The sequence below is a fragment of the Myotis yumanensis genome, unplaced genomic scaffold (genome assembly GCF_028538775.1).
Source record: "Myotis yumanensis isolate MYYU_CA2020_CCGP unplaced genomic scaffold, mMyoYum1.0.hap1 SCAF_6, whole genome shotgun sequence".
NCBI lineage: Eukaryota > Metazoa > Chordata > Mammalia > Chiroptera > Vespertilionidae > Myotis > Myotis yumanensis.
Window position 1 is genome coordinate 73,564,630 of NW_027223757.1, and position 26,140 is coordinate 73,590,769.

General features: G+C 41.5%; 1 protein-coding gene across 2 annotated transcripts in view; it reads left to right on the forward strand.

Annotated features, from left to right (window-relative positions):
- Nucleotides 1-26,140, forward strand: part of COL21A1 (collagen type XXI alpha 1 chain) — a 178,250-nt gene that overhangs the window by 93,114 nt on the left and 58,996 nt on the right. For both annotated transcript variants that reach the window (XM_070418364.1, XM_070418363.1), the window contains 2 exons: nt 15,956-16,009; nt 16,102-16,155. In XM_070418364.1, the coding sequence (XP_070274465.1) occupies nt 15,956-16,009; nt 16,102-16,155 (108 nt within the window). The remainder of the gene's footprint in view (nt 1-15,955; nt 16,010-16,101; nt 16,156-26,140) is intronic.

Sequence of the window (26,140 nt, forward strand, 5' to 3'; positions counted from 1 at the left end):
GGCTGAGGAGCTGGGTGATTGGGGCTGAGGAGCTGGGTGATTAAGGCTGAGGAGCTGGGTGATTGGGGCTGAGGAGCTGGGTGATGGGGGCTGAGGAGCTGGGTGATTGAGGCTGAGGAGCTGGGTGATCGGGGCTGAGGAGCTGGGTGATTGGGGCTGAGGAGCTGGGTAATGGGGCTGAGGAGCTGGGTGATTGGGGCTGAGGAGCTGGGTGATTGAGGCTGAGGAGCTTGGTGATCGGGGCTGAGGAGCTTGGTGATCGGGGCTGAGGAGCTGGGTGATTGGGGCTGAGGAGCTGGGTAATGGGGCTGAGGAGCTGGGTGATTGGGGCTGAGGAGCTGGGTGATTGGGGCTGAGGAGCTGGGTGATTGGGGCTGAGGAGCTGGGTAATGGGGCATTGAGGCTCAACTAACCCACCGGGGTTCATTCTAAATATGCTGATGGCAATCTCTTTGGGGATTTTGAGAAGGAAAGTGACTTGAACTGACTTCTTAGAAAGAGCAATATAAAGGATGGCACAAAAGTAGGTTTACAGTTGTGAGTATGTGAAACAGTTTATTCTTGTATTATTAGTTATTCATTATTGAATTATATACCATATGAACAATTGTAAACCTACTTTTGCCACACCCTGTTAATATGGGGCAAGAGTGGAAGCAGGAGACCAGATAGGAGTTATTTCAGTATCCTGAGACGTAAGAGTGGCTTGGACTAGAGTGATGTGGTGGCGGGGAAGAGAAGTGGTCAGATTCTAGATTGTTTTTTAATGTAAAACTGTTGATTATTTCTGTTAAATTACATGTGAAGAAAAAAGAGTAAAGGAAGACTTTGTGGATTAGAGCTTGAGCAACTGGGTGAATTATGGTGCCATTTACGGAGCTGAGCAATACTTGGGAGATGTAAGTTTTGCAGAGGAAATAGAAATTGCATTTTTGGACATGCTGAAGTTGTCTCCTAGGATATTAGATATAGGAATCTTGATTTCATGGATATGTTTGAGAATGAAAATACACACTTGGGAAACTTTAGCATGTGGATATATCTAAAGCCACCAGAGTGGATGAGATTATTTAGGGAATAAGTACAAATAACTGGAGAAGAGAAGGTGGCAGTGGACTGAGCTTAGGGCTCTCTTACAGAGAAAAAAAGGAGAGGATACAGCCAAGGGAATTGGGAAAGAATGACCAGTGAAGTAGGAGGAATACCAGGAGAGTGTGACAATCCAGGAGCCAAGTTTCAAGAAGCGGGTGATCAGTTGTGTCATTGTTATCAAGAGATTGAGAAAAATGAGTTCTATGCCCAGATGGATTTGCTGTGTGGAGGTAATTAAGGACCTTGATAAATGGAGTTTCAGGGAGGAGGAGAACAAAAGCTAGATTGAAATGGGTTCAAGAGAGAATAGGAAATAAAATGGTGACAGTGACTATAGATGCTTCTTTTGAAGGCTATAACGAGGAACAGAGAAATGGAGTAATAGCATGGGGAGTCTGTGGGATAAAAGGAAGGTTTGTGTGGTTTTCTTTTTAATCCTCCTCACTCAAGGATATTTTTCATTGATTTTTAGAAAAAGTAGAAGGGAGAGGAGGAGGGCGGGGAAGAGGGGGGGAGAGAGGAGGGAAGAGAGAGAGAGAGAGAGAGAGAGATGTGAGAGACACATTGATTGATTGCCTCCCACACATGGCCCCACCCCCGCTGGCATTCCAGCCTGCAACCAAGGTATGTACCCTTGACTGGGACTTGAACCCAAAACTCTTTGGTCTGTGGGCTGATGCTCTAACCACTAAGCAAACCAGCTAGGGCCAAAGTAAGGTTTTTAAAAAGATGGGAGATATTATAGCATGTTTCATGATGAAAAAAATGAAGCAGAAGGAAAAAAAATGATGACTTGGGATATTTGAGATCTTTGCAGAAAGAAAATTCTTTCGGTAGGTTGGAAAGCATTGGTTCCAGTTCATCCTGGATAAAAACATGAGTAGTTAAACCTTCATATTGGCTAGAGAACCAAGCCAATAAGTACAGAAATAGCGAGGTGGTGTAGTTCAGAAAACAGGGTGACATTTATCCGACTGCTTCTATTTTGATAGAATGAAATGAGTAGATTCCAAACCCAACATGTCGCTTTTGCCTTTATCCTTAACTCCTCTCATCTCCAGCATTAGCCTTGCAGTGTCTCTTACAATTCATCCCTTTCTCACTTTAACTTAGAGTCACGTGAATTTGTTGCATTCTCTCACTGCAACTCCTAATCCCACCAAAGATACTGCCTGAGGTCCTGTGTAGGTTCTGATCTGATCACAATGGATGAGATGAGTTTTATAAATATGAGCCTTCCTTTGCCTAGAGACCCCTTCCCTGGGATGTACACTTTCTGTTCCTGGCAGCTGCATGCTGTGCCAACTCCAAGGCAGATACACTTCACAGGCTGAGGTGTCATCTGCTGGCATCTCACAACAACCCGACACTGCTAACTTATTTAGGCTTTTGTATTTCTCAGTGGTGAAGAGTCCTGGGCAGTATTTGGAGATGAGTGCTTAGCAGGCCCTTCACAGGCTATCAGTTCTAGTTTGCTTCATTTATTTTTTTCTTTATCAATATCTTGCAATGAATGAAAGCGCTGGAAATTTGTTGCAATTAGCCTGATACAATAATCATGGATATTGCTCTGAGTCTTATTTAAGCTATCATAGACATATTGTCTCATTACCTTCAGTACATGTACATGTTTTCATGTATGTGTATGTGATTTTATGTATAGACCAGAGGCCCGATGCATGAAATTCATGCAAGAGTAGGCCTTCCTTCCCCCGGCTGCCGGCACCGGCTTCCCTCTGGCTCCCGGGACCCAGGCTTCCCTCCAGCCCTGGCTTCGTCTGGAAGGATGTCTGGAATGACATCCAATCTAATTAGCATATTATATTTTTACTAGAGGCCCGGTGCACAAAAATTTGTGCACTCGGGGGTCCCTCAGCCCAGCCTGTGCCCTCTCGCAGTCTGGGACCCCTCGGGGGATGTCCACCTGCTGGCTTAGGCCTGCTCCCCGGGGAATTGTGCCTAAGCTGGCAGTGATACATCCCTTAGGGGATGTCCACTTGCCAGCGGGCCGAAGCTGCAGTTGAACATCCACAGAGCTGCTGAGGAGTCAGGAGAGGCTCCCACCATTGCCACTGTGATGCCATCAGCCTGGCTTGTGACTGAGCAGAGCTCCCCCTGTGGGAGTGCACTGACTACCAGGGGGCAGCTCCTGCATTGAGCATCTGCCCCCTGGTGGTCAGTGTGTGTCATAGTGACCAGTCATTCCCAGTCGTTCTGCTGTTAGGATCAATTTGCACATTACCGCCCTAACGGGTTTGGCTCAGTGGATAGAGCATCGGCCTGTGGACTGAAGGGTCCCAGGTTCGATTCTCGTCAAGGGCATGTACTCTGGTTGCGTACGCATCCCCAGTAGGGGGTGTGCAGGAGGCAGCTGATCGAAGTTTCGCTCTCATCGATGTTTCTAACTCTCTATCCCTCTCCCTTCCTCTCTGTAAAAAATAAATAAAATATATTTGGGGGAAAAAAATTGCATGTGCACATTACCCTTTTATTATATAGGATAGAAGCCTGGTGCACAGGTGGGAGCCAGCTGGTTTGCCCTGAAGGGTGTCCCAGATCAGGGTGGGCAGGGGACCCCCAGCTCCCTACGATCGCCCACACTGCCCCTGCTCACGATCGCTGGCTCTGCCCATGCTCACGCCTAACACCTCTGGCCAAGGCATTAGGCCTGGGCAAGGGACCCCCAGCTCCCCACCATCGTCAACTCGGCCCCTGCTCCCTGCGATTGACCGCTCTGCCCGAATGCCTCTCACCCAGGCATTAGGCCTGGGCAGGGGACCCACAGCTCTCCAAGGGACCTCCTGCTCCACCCCTTCCCAGGCCTAACGCCTGTGGCCAAGGCATTAGGCCTGGGCAGGGGACCCCAAGCTCCCACCATCAGCGACTGTGCCCCTGCTCCCCATGATCACTGGCACTGCTCCTGCCCAGGCCTAATGCCTCTGGCCAAGGCATTAGGCCCGGGCAAGGGACCCCCGCAGCTGCAGCCTCCCCCGATTGTGGGCTCCGCCCCTTCCCGGGCCTAACGCCTTTGGCTGAGGCGTTAGGCAAGGGTAGCGGGGAGCCCAAGCTGCAGCTGCCCCCCCGATCGTGCGCTCCGACCCTGCCCGGGCCTTTCACCTCTGGCCGAGGTGTTAGGCCCAGGCAGGGGACACCCCAAGCTGCAGCCACCCCCGATCATGGGCTCCACCCCGGCCCGGGCCTTACGCCTCTGGCCGAGGCGTTAGGCCCGGGCAGGGGACCCTCGCTGCAGCCGCCCCCCGATCGTGGGCTCCACCCCTGCCTGGGCCTAACGCCTCTGGCCGACGTTAGACCCGGGCAGGGGACCCCCCAAGCTGCAGCCGCCCCCCTATAGTGGGCTGAGGCCCGGGCAGTGGGGACCCCCAGCTGCAGCCGCCCCCGATCGTGGGCTCCGCCCCTGCCCGTGCCTAACGCCTCTGGCCGAGGCATTAGGCCCGGGCAGCGGGGACCCCCAGCTGCAGCCGCCCCCGCACCCAGCTCAACCGCTCCCTGATAGTGGGCTCTGGGCAGCGGAGATCAACAGCTGCAGCCACCCCATGATCGCGGGCTCCGCCCCTGCCCAGCTCCCATCGCTGGCTCCACCCCTACTTCCCACTATCACTGGCCAGTGCGGCAAAGGCCAGGATTCCCCCAGGGCCGCCTTTGCCCTGCCCCCCAGCTCTTAGCTCCCCCCTGGGTTTCCGATCGCTGTCAGTGCCAGGGGGCTTCTTCGGTGCTTTCCCTTTTGCCTCCCTGCATTGTGCCTACATATGCAAATTAACCGCCATCTTTGTTGACAGTTAACCGCCATCTTGGCTGGTGATTAATTTGCATATCTCGCTAATTAGCCAATGGAAGGGTAGCGGTTGTACGCCAATTACCATGTTTCTCTTTTATTAGTGTAGATTATTATAGATATAGATGTAGCTATGTAGTATTTGGTATTAGATGTTAGGAAATATTAGACGTTAGATGTGGTTAGATGATATCTGATGCTAAAGAAAGAACTAACCAACGGTGGTAGGCAAAATAATGGTAGCATTCTGATCTTAAAGACCTGCTAATATGGTACCTTGCATGGCAAAAGGGACTTTGCCTGCATGATTAAATTAAGCATCTGAAGATGCAGGAATTATCCTGGTTTATCTGAGTGGTCCAGTGTAATCACAAGGTCCCTTATAAGTGGGAGGCAGGGGTATCAGAATCAGGTAAGCTGATGGAAGCAGAGATCCAAGTGAGGCAGCTCTGGAAATTGGAAAAGGGAAGGAACAGGTTCTCCCTAGAACCTCTGGAAGGAATGCAGCCCCTGACACTATGAGTTTAGCTTCCTAAGAACCGTTTTTGGACCTCTGATCTGCAGAACTGGAAGTCTGCTTTGTTTTAAGCCACTGTGTTGGGGGTAATTTGGTATAGCAGCAAGAGAAAACAGATACACTAACCTAAATTCTGTTTACCCAGAGGCATGACTTTTGTCTTAAATATCCCCTGTCCCTCAGTTTCTTTCTCTCTGCAGGAGATAGGAGATTGGGTGGCCAGGCAGGAAGAGAAAGTGAGCCTGGGAGCCAGAACAGCTGAGGGTCATTAGCTTGTGTCCAGGGCCAGCGCAGCGGGAGAGGGAAGGTGTGGGTGGAGCCTCTGGCTGGCGATGGAAGCCATCTGGACCAAGGAAACTTGGATGGAACAATTCGAAGGGAATTCTGCTTTGTTTGGATTTAGTTCTGTGCAACCCCCCTCAATAAGCAATTTGACTCTCTTTCTCATTATAACCAGGCCAAGTCAACCAAAGCTTTAAATAGTAAATTATTCCACTCTGGAGAAATACTAATTTTCATAAGGAAAATGCCTTCCACAAAAATTAAAGAGCTATTTTCAAATCCTTCCACTCATTTCTCATTTCTCTATTAGTTAAATAACTTATATCAGCACAGTGCCTGAACATATTTTACTCTTTTATCATTATAAAAGGGGAGGCAAGAAAATATTTATCTGTCCTGCTAGGTAATCAGAGTAGAACAACTATTAAAGACACAACACTGGCCCTAGCCAGTTTTGCTCAGTGGATAGAGCAGCAGCCTGCAGACCAAAGGGTCCTGGGTTTGATTCCGGTCAAGGACACGTACCTTGGTTGTAGGCTCCTCCCCAGCCTGGGCCCTGGCCGGGGCCGTGCAGGAGACAAACAATCCATGTGTTTTTCTCTCATCGATATTTCTCTCTGTCTTTCCCTCTCTCTTCCACTCCCTCTGAAAGATCAATGGAAAAATATCCTCGGGTGAGGATTAAAAAAAAAAAAAAGACACAACACTGATTTTTTTAAAAGGAGGCCATATGTGGAAACATATAACAGGACTATTTTAGGATTCTGTAGAAGTTTATATTTTTACAGTGCTCTCTTCTGTCTGTTTTCCGTCATTATTAATTACTTTTTAGGACGTAAAGTTCTTTACTGAAACCGAAGCTTTAGCTGGCAGGCGGAGAGACCTGTGGCTGTTTTGCCCTCTGCTTTGCTTTTAAACATGGCTTTGTTACTAAGAGTCTCCTATTCCTTAATCTGGAAAATGACACAGCGTCCACGTTCTCTCCATTCTGATTTTCTAAGATTCCATGTGGGCCACCATGTTTGCTAAGAAAGGTAAGCTGGATAAAGCTACAGAATTCTGGAGATGATTGTTCTTATCACTGGCCTTAAGAAGTGACTCAGGACCAGTAGACTTAAGAGTAGGTCACATTTAGAGATGCAGTGCTCCCCACCCCTTATCCCCCCTGAGTGGTCTATGGATTCCAAAGCTGGCCAGCTTACCATGGAGGGTTAAACCTTACAGAAGTGGTAGTCAGCACAAATGGGGAATTTCAGAGTTACATGACTTTATCAAACCGTGAATAAAAAAATAGGGGTAGGGATGGGGCTAGTAGGGGATGAAGCTGTATAAGTAGGAGGAAGAAAGGAGAAGAGATGGAGTTCAGTTCTTTGGGCCATTGTGATGACGTTGGCTTTCAGTTGGGGTGAACTCAAGAGCCATTGTAGGGTCCTGAGTCAAGGATAAATGTGATAAAACTTATTTCAAAAGGAATTACTCTGACTTTTGAGTTGAGAATAAATTTTAGGGTGATCAGGGCAAAAGCAGCGAGATCAGTCAGGAGGCTCTTGAAATAACCCAGGAGCGAGATGATGGGGGCCAAATGGTAGTAGTGAGGTGAAGAGAACTACTACTCACAGTCTGGGGATATTTTGAATTTAGAGCTGACAGGATTTGCTGATGTATTAGATGTAAATTTTGGAGAAAAGTCAAAGGAAACTCCAATGAGATGTAGAAGGATGGGATAGAGAAAATTAGGCAAGAGAAATCAGGAATTTGGTTTGGATATATTAATTTTTTATGTTAGATGGTCAAATAGAAATTTTCAGTGGTAGTTGAATATTGAAGTCTGATATTTGATGAAGTGTGAAGTGTTTTTCATTTTTAAAAAAAACCCATTTTTATAGTATTTTATATATCAATTAAGAAGAACTTCTTATGCATGAAGAGAATTCATTCTTTTTATCTATCTATCTAATTGTAAATATTTCTTCTATTTCTTTGGTTTATAATTTTGTTTTTACTTTTAATAAATGTAATATTTTCCCACAAATATTTTTCTCTTGTAGTTTCTTCCAGTGTTTTTGTTTTAGTGGGCTCAAAATACTTAATATTCATTTTTCTTTTTTATGGTTTTTAAGAATATTAAATTCTTGATTTTATTTTTGGGATTTGCTTTGGTGTTTGAGGTGACAGGAAGGTCCAAAAAATTTTGACAAACTTGAAGGATGACTATTTTAGCATAGTGAAATTCAACTGGAGTAAACATATGGCTCTTATTTGTCTGGGAGATGTTATTTAAATTTAACCTTGGTGAAAAGGAAGCAACATATGTGATGGGGATGCCTAAAAGTATGATGTAACTTTTGGCATCATTAGTAAACATATAATGTCTATATTAAGAAAGATGGCAGCCCTGCTTTTGGATTTGGTTCAGGATACTACACTTTTAGGGATGTGTAGGGTCTGGATTTCATTCAGAAGAGAATAACTGGGAGATAATTGAACTCAGAAAACAGCTATGGGGGAGGATTTACTGAACTTCAGGTGTAATCCAAACAAGAGATAATGTTTTAAAATACTCAAGAATGATGGTAGAGAATCAGAGGAAAGGGGACAGGGGAGACTAGTACTGAGGCTTGCAGAGTATGCTTGACAGGGTGAATAATTAGTAGTAGAACAATAGGACCCATGAGACAAGATTTTTATGCTTTTCTATTTCCAGGCTCTTAATTGAAAAAGTGCCAATTGTAGACTCCACAGTTTAAGAGCTGTGGGAAGTTTAGGGCTGAGAGCCATGAAGATTAAAGACCTGGGAACTGGAATACATTAGGACAAAAGCCAAAGACATGGCTATTATTTGGCTCGGAAAGGGGAATTACAAGAGGAAGTTTAATTATGAAGTGTATAAAAACATCCTTCTAGAAAGAGCAGTGACTACCTGGACTCTCACTTCACCTCAATTTGGGTTCCTTAGCAAAAGTGTTTATTATCTCAGTGTTGCCCACTCGTATAAAACACACACACTCACCCCCATGAGAGTCACGCTCATAAACTAAAAGATGGGCCATTTGCCTCGAATGAACTATTCTACACTTGGGCAGTTTATCTTCCTTTTCTGTAACAAAATGTTATTTACTTCTTTCATGAAGCTTTCCTAGACAAAGCTGAGTTGACTAGCTAAGTCATTGTTCTCCAGCACTCCCCTTATATAAATCTCATATATGGATCTTTCCAAATTTATCGCATATGCTTCTTAAATAGATTACTTATGTTTTATATGTTATAGTTAGTATAGACAGTAATGATGTATCCATAGACATCATATATGTAATAATGTTATTTGTGTATTTAATTAAATTATTCAAGGAATTGTTTGATTCCACATCTGGTATTTATAATTTTAAAGATAAATTCATGTGTATAGTATGTCTTCTTTTGATTGTAATCTCTAGGAATGCAGGGTTGTTTCTATGATTATTTTTAGAGCCCTCAGTATTAGTGACCAGCTAGGCTCAATAAGTACAGGAGTGGGCAAAAGTAGCTTTATAGTCATGAGTACATGAAACACAAAATTTATTCTTGCATTATTATTTATCAATTATTGTATTATTTATTTGTATTACCACTATAAACCTACTTTTGCTCACCATTATTTCTATGTCTGTTTAGCTTTATTTTTTTTATTCTTTCATTCATCTGGTCATATACATAATATTTGTTGGGTATTTCACTGTGTTCCTGGCACTCTTCTAGGCTAAGGAAATGTAGCAGCAAACAAAATAGACAAAACTCCTGCTTTATTGAAGCTCACAGTCCACTGGGGAGAGAAAGATAATCCATTCACAATAATAACTTAAATATAAGTAAATAATATCAGATGATGGTAAGTACTATGGCAAAATTATTGCAGAGCAGCAAGAGAGGAAGTGGGGTTAGTTATTAGTCACCTCCTTTTGACTATAAAGCATAATTATTAGAAATTTAGGTTGAGAAGTAAGAATTATGGAAAATGATATCTGTTATATTAAAAAATTGTGTATTTTTCTTTTGAAATAAGCTTGGTATAACTTTAAGTGTAAACTTCCTTGGGGAACAAGTTAATTTACCAAAATTTAATTAAATTCTGTGAATCTAAGAACTGAACTATATCTGCAGAGATTATTTGCCAAAGGTAGACAATGTTATTCTTTCATAAGCTTAGCTCAAAGCTAATTATTAATGAAAAGTGGCCGATGTTGCTTTGTATTTATCACCCATCCACCTTTATCTAAGGCAGTGGTTCTCAACCTTCCTAATGCTGCGACCCTTTAATAGAGTTCCTCATCTTGTGGTGACCCCCAATTTCATTGTTACAAATTGAACATCATTAAAGCATAGTGATTAATCACAAAAACAATATGTAATTATATATGTGTTTTCCGATGGTCTTAGGCAACCCCTGTGAAAGGGTCATTCGACCCCTAAAGGGGTCGCGACCCACAGGTTGAGAACCGCTGATCTAAGGGAAGGAGGATTAGACTTAGATTAAATTTCATTTATAGTAAATGTGGTTTGCTTTAATTTAAAGTAGCAATTCTGTTCTTCTCTCACAGAAGCATAGAGCTTCTCATTTTCAAATATAAGTCATTTGTCTTAGCCCATAAAAATATTTTTAAAATTTTGTAATACCTCCTATTTTGCAATCAGTTAAACTATATTTTCCCCCAGAGTCCTTCACTCAATCAGTGATATTAATCAGCCATCCACTGCACAAGCCTGATTTCTGATCATTCCATGTTTCCAAATTCCTCATCTTCTGTAACCCATCATCAGGTTAGACTAAATACACCTTGAATGGATTCAGATTCTCCCTACCATTATCTCTTCCCTTCAGGAGGCTCCCATATGATCTTCATACTTTTTCTTGCTTCCTTCAATATGTCCTCCTCAGTGTAGAAAGTGAGCTTTTTACAGCTCAAGTCTGATTGTTTGACCCCTGATTTAGTGGCTTGGATTAAGATTAAAGTCCTTCATAAGACCCACAAGCTGTGTACATAACCTCCATTCTATCATTCTAGTCTTGTGTGCAATATGCATACATCCATCTCTTCTTTCATCTCCAGGAACATGGCTCATCCTACCATGCCACCTAGCACATTGAAGGGCTTCCTCTTATGTGTTGTGCTTTCCTTAGTGTTCCTTTGAGCTCAGGTCTTCAGAAAGCTTCCCTTGACTGTCTACTTTGTTGTTGTTGTTGTTAATCCTCACCCAAGGATATTTTTCCATTGATTCTCTGAGACAATGGAAAGGAGGGGGAGAAACAGAGAGAAACATTCATGTGAGAGAGACACATAAATTGGTTGCCTCCCACATGCAGGGATCTAGTCTGCAACTGCAGTACATGCCCTTGATCAGAATCGAGCCCAGGACCCTTCATTCTGCAGGCCAATGCTCTATCCACTGAGCCAAACTGACTAGGGTTTAACTGTCTACCCTTCATCTCCCATAGCATCACAGTTCTTTCTTAGAACTTAGCTCAGGTGTAATTTTATATACATTCATGTGACCTGTTAGTCAAGTAATGAGAATTAAATAGTTCAACTATTTGATGATTAGTTGGGTTAGATGGCAAACTAGTTTCTGTATCTTATCTACTAAAAGAGTAATATGCAAATTAACCATCACTCCACAACAAAGATGGTGGCGCCCATAGAGCCTGGGCAGGATGCTGGTGGCGTCAACCCGGCAATGTGAGCCCAGCAGGCAAGTGGGGTCATAGGCAGCACCCAGCAGGGCCTGCTGGGCGGTCACCGTGGAGACTGCAGAGCAGGCAATCGGGGCCGCAGGCAGCACCCAGCAGGGCCTGCTGGGAAGTCACCATGGCGACCTGCAAGCAGGCAAGCAGGGCCTGCTTGCCCATCCTGGTGGTGTGGAGCAAGCAGGCCCCGTAGAGAGCAGAGAACCACGGGGAGTGGGTCCAAGCTTTCAGTAGCACATCCCCTGAGGGCTCCTGAATTGGAGAGGGTGTAGGTCGGGCTGAGAGACCTCCTCCCCCCCACCCCACCCCCGTGCACAAATTTCGTGCACTGGGCTTCTAATTTATATATATGAAAAGACAGAGATTCATGAATATCCTTTGAATTTAGTTGTATAGAGCTATAAAGTCCACCAATGACTAGAAGATTCCACAGTGGATTCCACTTGATTTTGGTTACCTAGTTACCCTGGTTGTGTACCGAAGGGTATATATGTTGGAATTTTGGAAAACTTTGAGGAAAATTATGAAATAGAATAAACTTTAAATTACATTCATACATTTTAAAAATAAGAGTGATATTCCAAATAATTTCTTTGGATTTTATTCTCATTTTAAAGTTTAGAGTATTTAAAGGAAACCTCCTTACTACTTAAAAAACTATATATTTATATTGGCAGAATATTTTGTAGTGTGATTAGAATTGGGCTCACTAGACATTTGACTCTAGCACATTTGATGATTTTATTACCAATTTCCATTTCAAAGCTATATATCTTTCCTGGAGCATGGCAACTATGAATCATGGAAGAAAAGTAAATTGACTTTGTATACTTCAACCCTACAATTTGGCAGTGAGAATATTTTTTTCCTATAAAATGACTCATCTACAAAGAAACTTTTTCTGAACATGGGAAAAACTTAAATACTGTCAGAAATCTTGCAGATGGGGTAGTGTGGATATTTGGATCTACTAATAATTGCAAAATGGTAAAATTAATGTTGGCAAGTATTAAGCAGTCAAAGATCATGTGAAAGTTGCAGTGTACAACACAGAAACTTGTGTATTTAGAAAAATAAAAACTCAGTAAACTATATGAAAAGCTTATAATTTTTCCTGTTTCAGGGCATTTTTTGTTTGTTTGTTTTAGTGTGCCCTGCTATGACTCAACGTTTTATTTCTTGCTCATCTTGGAAATTGTTCTCTGTTATGATATTCCTCCCTGTTAACCTTTATTTTCCTGGTTTTTAGTCCAAACTTATTTTTCTGAATTTAATCTAATTTTTTTCTGGTGTTTTGCCCTGGGATTCCCCCACTTTGGATGTGGTTTTGTTTTTTATTTTATTACCAATCATGCTTCCTGTCGCTTCTAAAATAATCTTTGAATTTCTTTATACAATTTAAGTTTTTAAGACCTTGTCTCATTGTAAGTAAGAAAAAATGAACAACAATAGCTTGGTTCTCGTATTTTGGGAAGCAGTTACTATTCCTTTATTGCAGTTCTTCCAAATTCAAAACCAACAGAGCCATTGTAAAATACACTGGCTTGTTCACATGTTCAAGATTAGATATGTACGAATGTTGCAAAATGGTTAAATCATGATGATGACTGCCGTTCCCCATGCATTAATGGTGGCTATTAAAGCTACAGAATAACATTCTCCATGGTGTCTCATAGGATTATACAGCAGTCATTGATTCTAAGAAAAGAAAGAAATATTTATTGAGATCTTAGCATCTGCCAGACATTTTCACCTATGACACTATGTTTCATTTCCAAAGTAAAGTGGGCATTAGTATCTTGATTTATGGTAAAAAAAACTGAGGTTTAACTGGGCAAAGTGACTTTGACAAAATCCCATAGAAAGGGAGGAGCAAACATTCCGCTCAAGGTCTTTTCCAATTTCAAAATTCATTGTCTTTCCACTTCATTGTGTTGTCTCTGGATCTGGGGATTTGATTTCTCTGCCCGAGGTCACATTATGAGTCAGAGGTGAGCTGGAAACACATTCTGGGTCATCTTCATGTTACTTTAATCCACTGAAATGTCATGTGTTCTCTCTATAAAAATGCATTAACTTTTTCGAAGAGAAGAGATAGCATGGCAGTTTTTGATCTTCTCCAAAAGATTAGCTTTCTGAAAAAAGTAATAAAGCAGATAAGACATTTGGCTTAACTTTTGAAAAAAATGTGAAAGGAAAAATAATTCAGTAAATGTGAACTTTGCAGATGACCAATCATTTTGATAAATAGCTAATCTCCACGGTAACTTTCTTTTAGAGAATTTTATGAATATGTCTTTCCTCTGGGCACTCACTTAACCTGCTGTGCTTTGGTGTCCTCATTTTAAAATGGAGATAAGGCTACATTAAAGGATGGTTGTGAAGATCAAGTGAATTTATTAGTTTGGATCATGAAAGTTGTATATAAATCATTGCTATTATTATTTCTCCCAATTGCAACAACCTATTGCAAGTTATGTCAGACTATCCAGAGAGTTCATGAAGCATTCTGAAGAATCTGAAGGATATCCTCAGTGGTGGCATTTATAAGTAACCTAGTTCTCTTTTGGCATGTGCCAACAGTGATAGAATTGAAATTCACTTCCAGGCCTCTTTGATTCCAAAGTGGTGAGGGAAGGAGATTCAGTGCTAACCAGAGTGGTACAGATGTACAGCTGAGCAAACTCTGTGTAGATTGACTTTCTTCTTTCTTTTGACTGATCCTGAGAACATGCACTACATGGCATTACTAAAGTTTCAATTCGCTACTGGAAAGAGCACAAACATAACATGGTTCCTGAGGGGAAGAGATGTTTCTCGCTTGTGTGCCGTGTGGATGACTTGAAGGTGACTTCTTCCAATGTTTGAGAAACAGAAAATGTGCCAAATGCTCTATTTCATGCTGGAAATACAGAAATGAATTAGATCTGGTTCCTCTACTCAAGGGGACACAGAGATAGTGCCTGCCCAAGGGCGGGTTTGAGAATCGCTGGTTGTTTTGTATGGAGTATGGAAGGTTGCTTATGAATCTCATTCACTGGTGAAGTAAAATGTTTAAGGATCGGGCAAAGGGAGTTGAGAGAAATCCTGATTAAAGCATAATGATATACTCTGTGAAAACTGAATGGGGTATGAAGGAAAGGATGATCATTAGTGATAGAAATGATGTAGTCATCATCATTCAGGGAGTAACTGAGAGCATTTTACAAAATAAGAAATGCAAGTGTATATAAAAAGAGGAAAACTATAATCTATGACTGATCTTTTGGAGACAACCACTACAGTGGGGCCTTGACTTACGAGTTTAATTTGTTCCAAGGCCAAGCTCGTTAAGGAGCTCATTAACTCAAATTACTCTGTCAACTCAATGCAAAAAATCGGCTGAGAGACAGCTGTTATCTCAAAAAATTCGTTAGTCGGGACACTCCTAAGTCAAGGGCCCACTGTATTGTTGTTGTTGTTAGAGCTAGCAAAGAGTAGTAAAAGAAATATTTGGAAATGGGACTGGAAAAGCAGGTAGTTATGATGTCTCTAAAATTGCAGCTGAAAATGTATTGACAAGTGATTGGGTGACTACAAAGACCAAGGCAGATATCTATGAGGAGCCACATACAAATAAAGCTTTTGGGTTTAAGAATGAAAATGTGATTGAAACATGAATGAGATCTGTGTTAATGCTATCGACAAAAGAAAGCTGTGTCCAAACAGTAAGATCTGAGAAAGATGGAATATGAATAGAGTGTGGGAGAAAACTGAAATCTGAATAAGAGGTAAATGTGTTTGCAGGTGCCAGGTGGTCCAGATCAACCTGACCTTGACCCTGAGAACCTAGATAAATGTTCAGGGCCTGTAAGTTTGTTTGGGAGTTTAATCCCCATATACTAAGTGAAGAATGAAGAGTTCCCCCTGTCTAAAAAAGATGCGCTGTTTTACCAAGGGTCCAGTTTCTGGAGGGATATGTAAGAAGAAGTGGAGATGAAAGTGGACCATGCCCTCAGCAGACAGCTCAGTCTTGGGAGCTGGGGGACACATGTTACAGCCATATTTTTTGAGGTTAACATAGCAGCTTTCTAAAATGAGCATTCCAAAGGCTGTTTTAAACTTATTCTGAAGGATAACATTCACCAAGGTTTAATTTATTCTAGGGATTAGCTCAGATGGTCATTAATTCAGGAAGTTTAAAAATGTATTACATTTGTTTAATCCTCTAATTCTAGGTGTTTTCTCCTGGATGTGTTGACTATGTTTCTAATGTGCAGTACATTTCTTTAGAGGCTGTGAACATTGGCTTTATATTCTGATTCCAAAGTCTTCCTTTTAATTAAAGCATTTCTGAGTAGTTTTCTTAATCTTGTGATATTTAAGACCTTTTTTCCTAAAAGCTGAAGGATATGAATTCCTTATTAAGCATTTGACACTTTATTGTTTTGATTTCTTAACTAAGTGAAGTCTTAGGTGTGAGAAACTTGAGACAGGCGTGAATCCTGAAATGGAGGGCTGCTCTTTGGGAATGTGCTGGAATGTTAATTATTTATTCTTCACTTTTCTTTAGGGATATCAGGGAATCTCAGGATCCCCAGGTGTTCCAGGATCCCCAGGAATACAAGTATGTGACCTGTTTATGCATATTTTAGAAATACTATTTCTAGTGAGCCATAAAACCATAACTGACAGACTTTCATTTTGTGGTTAATTTAGGGAGCACGAGGACTACCAGGTTACAAAGGAGAACCAGGGAGAGATGGTGAAAAGGTAAACACATCCACACACAAATATGTCCAGTTGTTTTAGTCACTCAAAGAAGATAAGGATGTTGTTACCTATGATGACTCCCATTCAATAGTGTTCCCCTTGGTGAATTCCAAGATTTGTGGCTACAGAAATTTGTCAGTGGCCATTGGCTAATGAAGCTTTTATTATTGCCTGGCCGGTTTGGCTAAGAGGTTGAGTACTGACCTATGAACCAGGAGGTCACAGTTCGATTCTCGGTCAGGCCACATGCCCAGGTTGCAGGTTCAATCCCCAGTAGGGGCCATGCAGGAGGCAGCTGATCAATGATTCTCTCCCATCATTGATGTTTCTCTCCCTCTCTCCCTCTCCCTTCCTCTCTGAAATCCATAAACTATATTTAAAATGTTTTAAGGCTTTTATTACTAGATGAAAGTGGTTTTTACTTGATGACCACTGTCAAATGGAACAGTTATTGGCATTATCCTGGTTCCATATTCTCTCCTGTGGCTAAGTTCTGGGAGGTGGGAGCGAGCTACTGTCTTAGAAAAGAGAAAATTATATGAATGTAATGTGTCCCCTGTTAGCCACAGATAGTTCAATATCCACATGTCCATCTCCATAATAGATACCTGTCTGGCAGGTGGCCTATTGGCTTAGTTTTACTGAACTTCTCAAGCTTCAGTGGGTAAAGAGAACATTTGAACTGATGACTTTCCTTGAAGTACGTGTTCTTTAAATATATTCAGTAAGTTAGTACCTCCCCATGGATCCAGTCAAGGCCTACTGGCTCTGGTAGCTGGTCCACATCCAAGATGCCTATTTGTATTTGCTCATATCCCCATGTTGATTTGTTAGCTTAATTCCTAAAGCACAATTTTATTTCTAAGTTCTTGGTTTGCTCCTGGTAAAAACCTGCATTAATTTTCTAACTACTATCTTTACAAAATTATCATCTTTTTAAAACAATGTGCACTGCATCCACATGTGAGAAACCCTGATGCAAACTATATCTATTTTATGTTTTTATGGTTGTTCTTATTGGATGGATCTCTAACAGATCTCCTGATGGATCTGCCACTTTCAAGCTGTTTGATCTTGGGCACGTTACTTATAATGTCTTTGACTCTTACTTTCTTCATTGACACAATGGAGATTTCCTTATAGGCTTTCGTGAAGACTTAAATGAGATATGGTATAAAGAATACTTAGTATGGTTCCTGGTACAGATTTTTTCTTAAATAAATGGTTGTTGTTTTGTTGTTCTGCTTTATTCATCGAGCAGCTTGGTTCAGTTGAGATGTGGCATGGGGTGGGCTGGTGTGTCATGGGCAGACATGGGTTAGAGTGGTCACCAGGGGAAACAGGAGGGTTAGTGACTGCAAAAGAAACAGAGAAGATGGAATAGATCAGGGCAGCGTTATATTAGGGGGAGAGTTACAGGAGGTAGAGCAGCAGCAGTAATTGATAAAATTCCTGAGAAGTAGTATGAAATTCTCTTGTCTACTGAGTGGCCTTGGGCCTCTGTGGATATTTTTAGCCACTTAGCAATCTCTGCCCCTTTTGTTTTTTACTTTTTAAAAATATATTCTTATTGATTTCAGAGAGGAAGGGAAAGGGAGAGATAAAAACATTAATGATGAGAGAGAATTATTTATCGGCTGCCTCCTGCACCCTCCTCCCCCACTGGGGATTGAGCCCACAACCCGGGCATGTGCCCTTGACTGGTATCGAACCCGGGACCCTTCAATCCACAAGCTGATGCTCTATCCACTGAGCCAAACCAGCTAGGGCTCTCCGCCCATTTTAAATTACAGAGGTGCATCTTAAAAGATGACAGGGGGCAGGCCAGGCTTACAGGAATGGGAGATGTCTCATATTTCTCAGGTCTTTCTATATCCTGAGAGACAGCTGGTGCTTCTCCAGGTGAATGGGGAATTCCTCTGGCAAGGTCAGGTAGATACCTGTTCAAAGAAGACCTTCAGTACAGGATCATTGCTGTTTCTTTGACATTCTTACAAATAGCCTGATTTAGGCATTGGGGGGATGCATAAATGTATGCATGTATGAATGAATGCATCTATGAATGGATGAATGAATAAATTTATTTATTTTTCCTTTTACCTGGGTTTTAGAGACCAAATATAGAAAGGTGGCTTTGTATTCATCTTTAAAGAATTGGAGTGAGTTTCCTTGGGAATAGATGTGCTTTTTTAAAAGTAAAAGAAAAAAGTAAAAATAAAAAAGGAATAACAATAATTCAATTGATCACACCTCAAACTAACTGCTCTATTGGTTAGGGTTATTGTGCTGTCTTTAAAATAGATGTGTGTGGATTTTACAAAGCCATACTTTTTATTGAATTAGATAACTAAGATGTATGTTTATGCAAAGGTCTCCGTTTTCAATCCAGTAATGATTTCATTCAGAATTGATTGTTTTCTGAAATTCATTGGGCATAAATCTGATTTGACATGGTTGTCGGAGCCTAAAATCACTTCGTAATACCGTTTAAATTCTGCCTCACATTCCCGGTGGCTTCAGCGAGTTCTTTATCTAAAGTTACAGTAATTTAGTAAGTTACTTACAGACTTTTCCTTGTGTTTTTTTTCTCTCTCTCCATAATACATTTCCTTGACTTTCAGAAATGGGACTGTTAACATCATACCCCTGAGGGGGCCTTGACGTGTGACAGGGCAGGATACTTCTTCCAGGCGTTACACAGTGGCTTTGGGGAGATTGTTCCACAGAATACTGTTCTCCATTAGGAAAAATTTCCAGAACAATTTCCATTTTGTGGATTTCTTCTGAAAACTCCCATAGCGGGAATTCTCACTTACGATAATTAAAATTACATGTACATTCTCATTTGCTTTAACATGTTCCTCACATATCAGACAAATTGAATGCATATAGATTTTGCAGGATATTTTTTCCTCTGAGTTTACAAATCAAAAGGAACACTTAATCCACCAAGTGGTCTTCAATTGGTAACTCATTTTATAACATGCTTTAAAGCTATTCTCTGGAATCCAAGAAATACTTTAAGTACTTGAAAACACTTCCTCATCCTTAAGGAAACCTAATATATTTAAATTGTTCGGAGAAATTTTTTTAACACTTATATTGGGTTGTATTGGTTAACTGCTATCTATTTATGGGTTTTTGAAAAGTGTATGAAACTTTTTAAGGCAAATTCAATTCTGGAGACACAGGAAGTATTAATAAATTCTTTTTTAACCTATCCAGACTTGGTTTTTCTAGGTTTAGGATATACAATATGCTAATTATATCTAAGGTATCATTATGGAACAAATTATACATTTTGTTTAATTTCTTTGTTAGAGCATTTAACATTTAAATGGTTCCTTCAAGACCTCATTTTCCCATTGTCCTCAGCATCAATACCTGTGATGAGTGAGAATTTCCCGCTTAAATCAGTCCCTTATGTGCATTATCTGGGCTTCCAAAGTCAAGAGATTAAGTGGTGCTATCATGATTTCTATTATAAAGTCAGTCATGATCAAAGAACTCCAATATATACATTGAGAGAACAGTAACAAAGGATTGAGATAAAAAGGTTGTTAGGGAATGATACATTAAACTTAGTACATTAGTAGTTTTACTTCTTGCAGTGTTTTTGAAGCAAAATAAAAAAAGTTTAAAATATTAAAGCAAAGCCATTAGTGACATAGGAGGGAGAAATAGAACTGGTTTAGCAAAGTTGCCACTTTTTTTGCTTTCTCCAAAAGAGAGAGTAATCTGTCCATATTCTACCTGTGTAGTTTTTTGAAAGAATCACAATGCAAACAGTGGTGTGTGTGTGTGTGTGTGTGTGTGTGTGTGTGTGTGGTGGGGAGAGGGAGAGAGATTTAAAGCAGTTACAGATTACAGGTTGAGCTCTAAATTCAGGCTACTTAACCACCCGATCATACTTCTTAACCTCTCTAAACTTGATTTTCAAAATCTAGAAAATGGGGACTATGATATTATTTTACTAGATGCCCAGTGCACAGGATTCATGCACTGGTGGGGTAGTGGCCTGTGGGGATCAGCCTGCATTGACTGCCAGGGGGCAGCTCCTGCATTGTCTGCCCCCTGATGGGCAGTGCGCGTCATAGTGACTGGTCGACTGGTTGTTCTGGTCATTCCGCCATTAGGTTGCTGGGCTTTTATTATATAGGATACTCTTATTTGAAGATTAAATGAGGCTGAGTCAAAATTACTGCTATAAATTTGTGATGTGATAATGATGATTTGCTTATGGGGGCCACCATCGTGCTGATTACATAATGTAAATGTTTTGGAAATACCTTTGATTTATTTTTATCATTTATCTAAATGTTGAGGTGCCCCATCTGAAGCAGACAGAAATTTCCTTACCTCCTTTCCTTTGCATCTATCTTCTTACCTGTATAGGTACCTATATTCTGCCTTCCCTCTTGTTAATATGAATGAACTATCCATATATAATACCAACCTTCCTCTTGTGCTCAGGATCCCATCCTTCTCCATTACCTTGTGTTATTAACTAGCCCTTTTTCTGTGTCATTAATTTTTATCTTTTCTAGTTAAATTATTCCAATAACCCAAAATGGCCATCTCAAACCAATCACACAGCCTCCTTCATTTACTGCCACATTTCTCATTCCCATTCCAGTGTAAGCATGCCTTTACTCACTTGCACTTTTTCACTTCCTTTCCCACTTAAAACAACAGTAGGATTTCTATCCTAATCTTCTGCTGCATATTTAGATCACTAATGTCTACCATCTTTAAAATTCATTAGTCAATTTTTTCAATAATCTCTGCTTATCGGCAGTATTTGAGATATACAACAAGATATTGAATGTTTCCTTCTTCTTTGAATGAATTGACTATTTTCTTCTTCTTGGAATGATTTCTTCTCTTGACTTCTAGAATATCACATGTTCCTATGCTTTCTCTTACTTTAACTGGTTACTTTTTCACAGTTTATTTCTTATCATCTCTTCCACTTTCCAGTCTCTAAATGTTAGGGTGATGAAATATAAACTTATAGGAATATAAACTTATGTAGCAAATATATAAAAATGCATATTGGTGATAAGTATAGTAATGATTAATGTGTTGATATAATTAATGTTATAATTGATATACTAAATAATAAAAATATTATTAAATGAAAATATTATCAAATGAACACGCTCCGTTTTCTAATACAATATTTTGCTTTATCTGAATCTGGAGAGTCCATGGAATTGTTGTTACAATCCGGACTTCTGAAAAACTTTCTTTACTCTTTATGGAAGAGGCGGTACCACATTTCCTTCTTTCCTACATTCTTTCCTCAGAGGCTCTTCCAAAGCAGCACTAGCTGTGCCCTCCCTAAATATTCTCTGAAGTCAGGGTGGAAGTCCCTTCTGTACAGACAGTGTTGACCTGGGTGTGCTCAGTTGTTCAGTACTTCTTTGGGTACTTTTCTGATCTTTCAATCCTTTGCTTTTAAGGCTCTAAAATGGATTCTGCATCTCAGTTTATTATGAAGAACCAGTAATTCCATGTCCTGCCTGTTTTATTGGCTGCTATGCTTCTTTCTGTCCTATTTAACTTTCCTCTACTGGCATCATTGGGAAACTTACAACTTTTATTGAATTTTTACAGCATTATTCATATTTTCTTGGTTCTAAACTTGACTTCTCATCTTCACTCTGGGCATACTCTGTTCTATGGTCATTGATAAACTATAGCAGTGACCCTGTAGTAGGAGCTCAGGAATCTACTTTTTTTTCTAGGCTTGAGTAGTCCAGTGTGATCACCAAACCCCAGGGAAATGCCCATCCTTGTGTTGGAGGAACATTTGAGTAGATTTGGACAGTTCCCAGTAAGTCATTATTGCATGAGCCGAGTAAGACAGCATTTCTTCTTAACTGAGAGGAGAAAAAAACAACCAAAATGTGTAAAGCTTTTTATGTATTGGGTGCTTTTGGAGGCTTTTAGTGTTGTGTGTACATTTTTCTGTTTTATTTTTAGACATATTTTGCATCAGTTTTAGTCATTTTTTTTTACCACATGAAATCCTCAACAAAAGTCATATGCATTTAGTAAAATAAGTCATGCTATGCCTATTTTTACATTAATTGTGAAGTAAGCCTTTCCTATTTTACAGTCTAGAAAACTGAGAAGTGAAAAACTTAAATCATTTGTTTGAAATTATTCAAGGATCAAGGAGTTGAGATAAAATGTCTTGATCTCAATGTGGCTTTCTTTTCATCATTTTTTCCTGCTTTGGCCAGAGCAGTTTGTAGCAGTGTGGTTTGCTCCACTTTCATGCTGTTGCCTGCACTCTGAGAAGAATCCCTGAATGTCTGGCTGTTGCTAAGTGAGTAGTAGGAGGAGGGGGCTGGGTGAGTGAGTTTAGGTTGCGCAGATTGTGCCATGAGACAGGTTTCATTGTCTACATGTCTCTTAAGGGAACTGGGATAGTTCACTCTAGGCCACAGATCACCAAACTTTAAGTAGCAAACTCTTTGCAGTAAAAGACTTTTGGGCATGGAACCCCAGATAAATGTATGAGTTATATGCCTATGCTACTGTAAAGCATGATGTCCTTTAAAAACAAATAAACACACTGAGAAACCATAAAAGAATAAGGTTTAAAAATATTACTTTTCATATTCTCTTACTACTGAAATAAATAATGTGGACCTGACTTTAGAAACTATAGCTGTAGAACAACTTATGAGATGGACAGCCTCTTCATGTCATGAAAGGTATGGAAATGAAACCATTTTACTATAAATCTTGGATTCTCTTTGATTCTAATCTCTTGTAAATTTGGATGGAACCAAGAGTGTGAATCCTCAGAATACTTGTTTTATTAAAAGTTTCTTGGAGAACACCAATCAGAAAGGATATATGCACCCAGATGTTCATAGCAGCACAATTCACCATAGCTAAGATCTGGAAACAGCCTAAATGCCCATCAGTAGTTGAATGGATTAGAAAACTGTGGTACATCTACATGATGGAATACTATGCTGCTGTTAAAAAGAAGGAACTCTTACCATTTGCAACAGCATGGATGGAACTGGAGAGCATTATGCTAAGTGAAACAAGCCAGTCAATGAAGGAAAAATACCACATGATCTCATTCTTTCATGGATAATTAAGACCATTACAAACTTTTGAACAATAATAAATACAGTGGCAGAGCTGCCTCAAACCGATTGTCGGACTTCAGTGGTAAGGCCAGGGAGGGTTGGGGGACAGGAGGGAGGGGAGTAAGAGATCAACCGAAGGACTTGTATGCATCCATATAACCATAACTAATGGACATAAGACACTGGGGGGGTAAGGGAGGGCAGGGGCTTGTCAAGGGTGGGGGGGAAAGAAGGACACATATGTAATACCCTTTGTAATGCTTTAAGCAATAAAAAAAAAAAAATTAAAAAAAAAAAGTTTCTTGGAGGAATCGAGTGTTTATCATATTTTAGAAAATGAAAATATTTTGTATATTCAGCAAATTACCATTAGTCACAAGCAAGGCATCAGCTAGGATAGAATAGGTTATGCTGCAATAACAAATGAATCCCAAATGCCTATGGCTTAAAAAAAAAAGTTGTTATTCATCAAACTACATATTAATTAGCAGCAGTGAGGGTTCCCCCATTGTCCTCAAATGGAGGCTCAGGGTAATAGAAGTTTCACCATCCTATCTAATAAAAGAGAAGCATGGTAATTAGCTTATGACCGCTACCCTTCCCATTGGCTAATCAGGGCAATATGCAAATTAACTGCCAGCCAAGATGGTGGCTGGCAGCCAGGCAGCTGGAAGTGAACATGAGGTTTGCTTGCTTCAGTGAAGGAGGACTCCAACGTTCCCCGCTTGCCTTGCCAGAACTCTGAACTGGCAGTTTGAAACATTGTAACAAATATAAAAGCTAAACAAAACCCCAGAAACCAGCTTTCAGCCAGCTGGGATCTCAGAGCTGGAGATGATACAGTGTTTCGATTATAGAATCCAAACAAACCAGGTACCTGCTTTCAGCAGCAGAGGCTTTGGCCCAGAATTAAAAAAAAAAAAGAAAAAAAGGAGTGGTTGGGAGCTTCAGTCACCCAGCAGCCTGAAAACAGCCCTCAGCCCCTCACCCAGACTGGCCAGGCACCCCAGTGGGGACCCCCACCCTGATCCAGGACACCCTTCAGGGCAAACCAGCCAGCCCCTACCCATGCACCAGGCCTCTATCCTATATAGTAAAAGGGTAATATGCCTCCCAGCACCAGGATCAGCAGAGAAGCGAGGCCTCCTGGCACTGGGATCAGCGTGACAGGGGGCAGCGCCCAAACCCCCTGATCACCCTGCGGCTCTGTGTGTGACAGGGGGCGGGGCCACAACCTCCCTATCTGCCCTGCTCTGTTCGTGACAGAGGAAGGCGCCCCAACCCCCTGATCAGCCCTGCTCTGTGCCTGATAGGGGGGAGCTCCCCAACCCCCTGACCGCCCTGCGGCTCTGTGTTTGACAGGGTGCGGCGCACCCTCCCCCACCCCCCCGCCACAGGCCCTGCTCTGTGTGTGACGGGGTAGAGCCATAACCTCCCCATCGGCCATGCCCTGAGTGTGAGAGTGGCGGCGCCCCAACCCCCTGATCCGCCCTGCTCTGTGTGTGACAGGGGGCGGTGCCCCAACTCCCCTATCGGCCCTACTCTGTGCATGACAGGGGGGAGCTCCCCAACCCCCTGATGGGCCCTGCTCTGTGCATGACAGGGGGGAGCTCCCCAACCCCCTCATGGGCCCTGCTCTGTGCGTGACAGGGGGGAGCTCCCCAACCCCCCTGATGGGTCCTGCTCTGTGCATGACAGGGGGGAGCTCCCCAACCCCCTCATGGGCCCTGCTCTGTGCGTGACAGGGGGGAGCTCCCCAACCCCCTCATGGGCCCTGCTCTGTGCGTGACTGGGGGGAGCTCCCCAACCCCCTGATTAGCCCTGCTCTGTGCGTGACTGAGGGTGGCATCGCAACCGCCCAATCCGCCTTGCTCTGTGCGTGACAGGGGGCGGCGCCCCAACTCCCCAATCGGCCCTGCTCTGAGCCCGACCAGGGGCTGCACCTAGGGATTGGGCCTGCCCTCTGCCACCGGGGAGTGGGCCTAAGCCAGCAGGTTGTTATCTCCCGAGGGGTCCCAGACTGCGAGAGGGCACAGGCTGGGCTGAGGGACCCCCCTTCCCCGCCGAGTGCACAAATTTTTGTGCACCGGGCCTCTAGTTTGGATTATAAGTATAGTAGCAGGTACATGGAGAATCGAACAGTGGCTCTTAAACCTCTCCCATTCATCTTTGATTAACCATAGCAAAAATTTTGTAAATAACACCAATTTCAAGAGTCAGGAAAGTGTGGTTCCTTTCTGTACTTGGGAGTAGAGAGAATCTGGATATTGATAAAAGGTGGTCATAGGAGTGAATCATTAACAAGATTGGGATTATAAAGCACAGAACACATACAATGTAACTGTATTTTAAGATCGTCAGTGTTAAGTGCCAAAGAAGGGAGTTGAATAAAATTTTCCAGTTTAGAGGAAAGTTGAAATTTCAAAAAGACTTAAAGAAAGAAACTGTATACAGAAAGTTAAACCCGGCTACACATTATAGAGACTGTTTTTATCCAATTTAAGAAATCTCTAACATAGGGGCTCTGTGGTTCTTTATTAATTATCCTGCGTGTGTGTGTGTGTGTGTGTGTGTGTGTGTGTTTTCAGCAAGACAGTAATAAACATCTTTTATGTATATTTCTAAGTTAAGTGTTTCTGATTATATTCATAGGGAAATTTCCCAGACATGAATTGATTATAGGACCATAAGGTTAAATTCCTATTTAAACTTTGCCACAATTGCCTATTTACTATTTAGAAAGTTTCTATTCCTCTAACAAGTATGTGAAAATATCATTTGTCACACTCTTATCAGCACTGAGTTACCTTAAAGTTTCTAATTTCACCACTATCAAAAATGGCACTGATTTAATTTGCATTTATTTA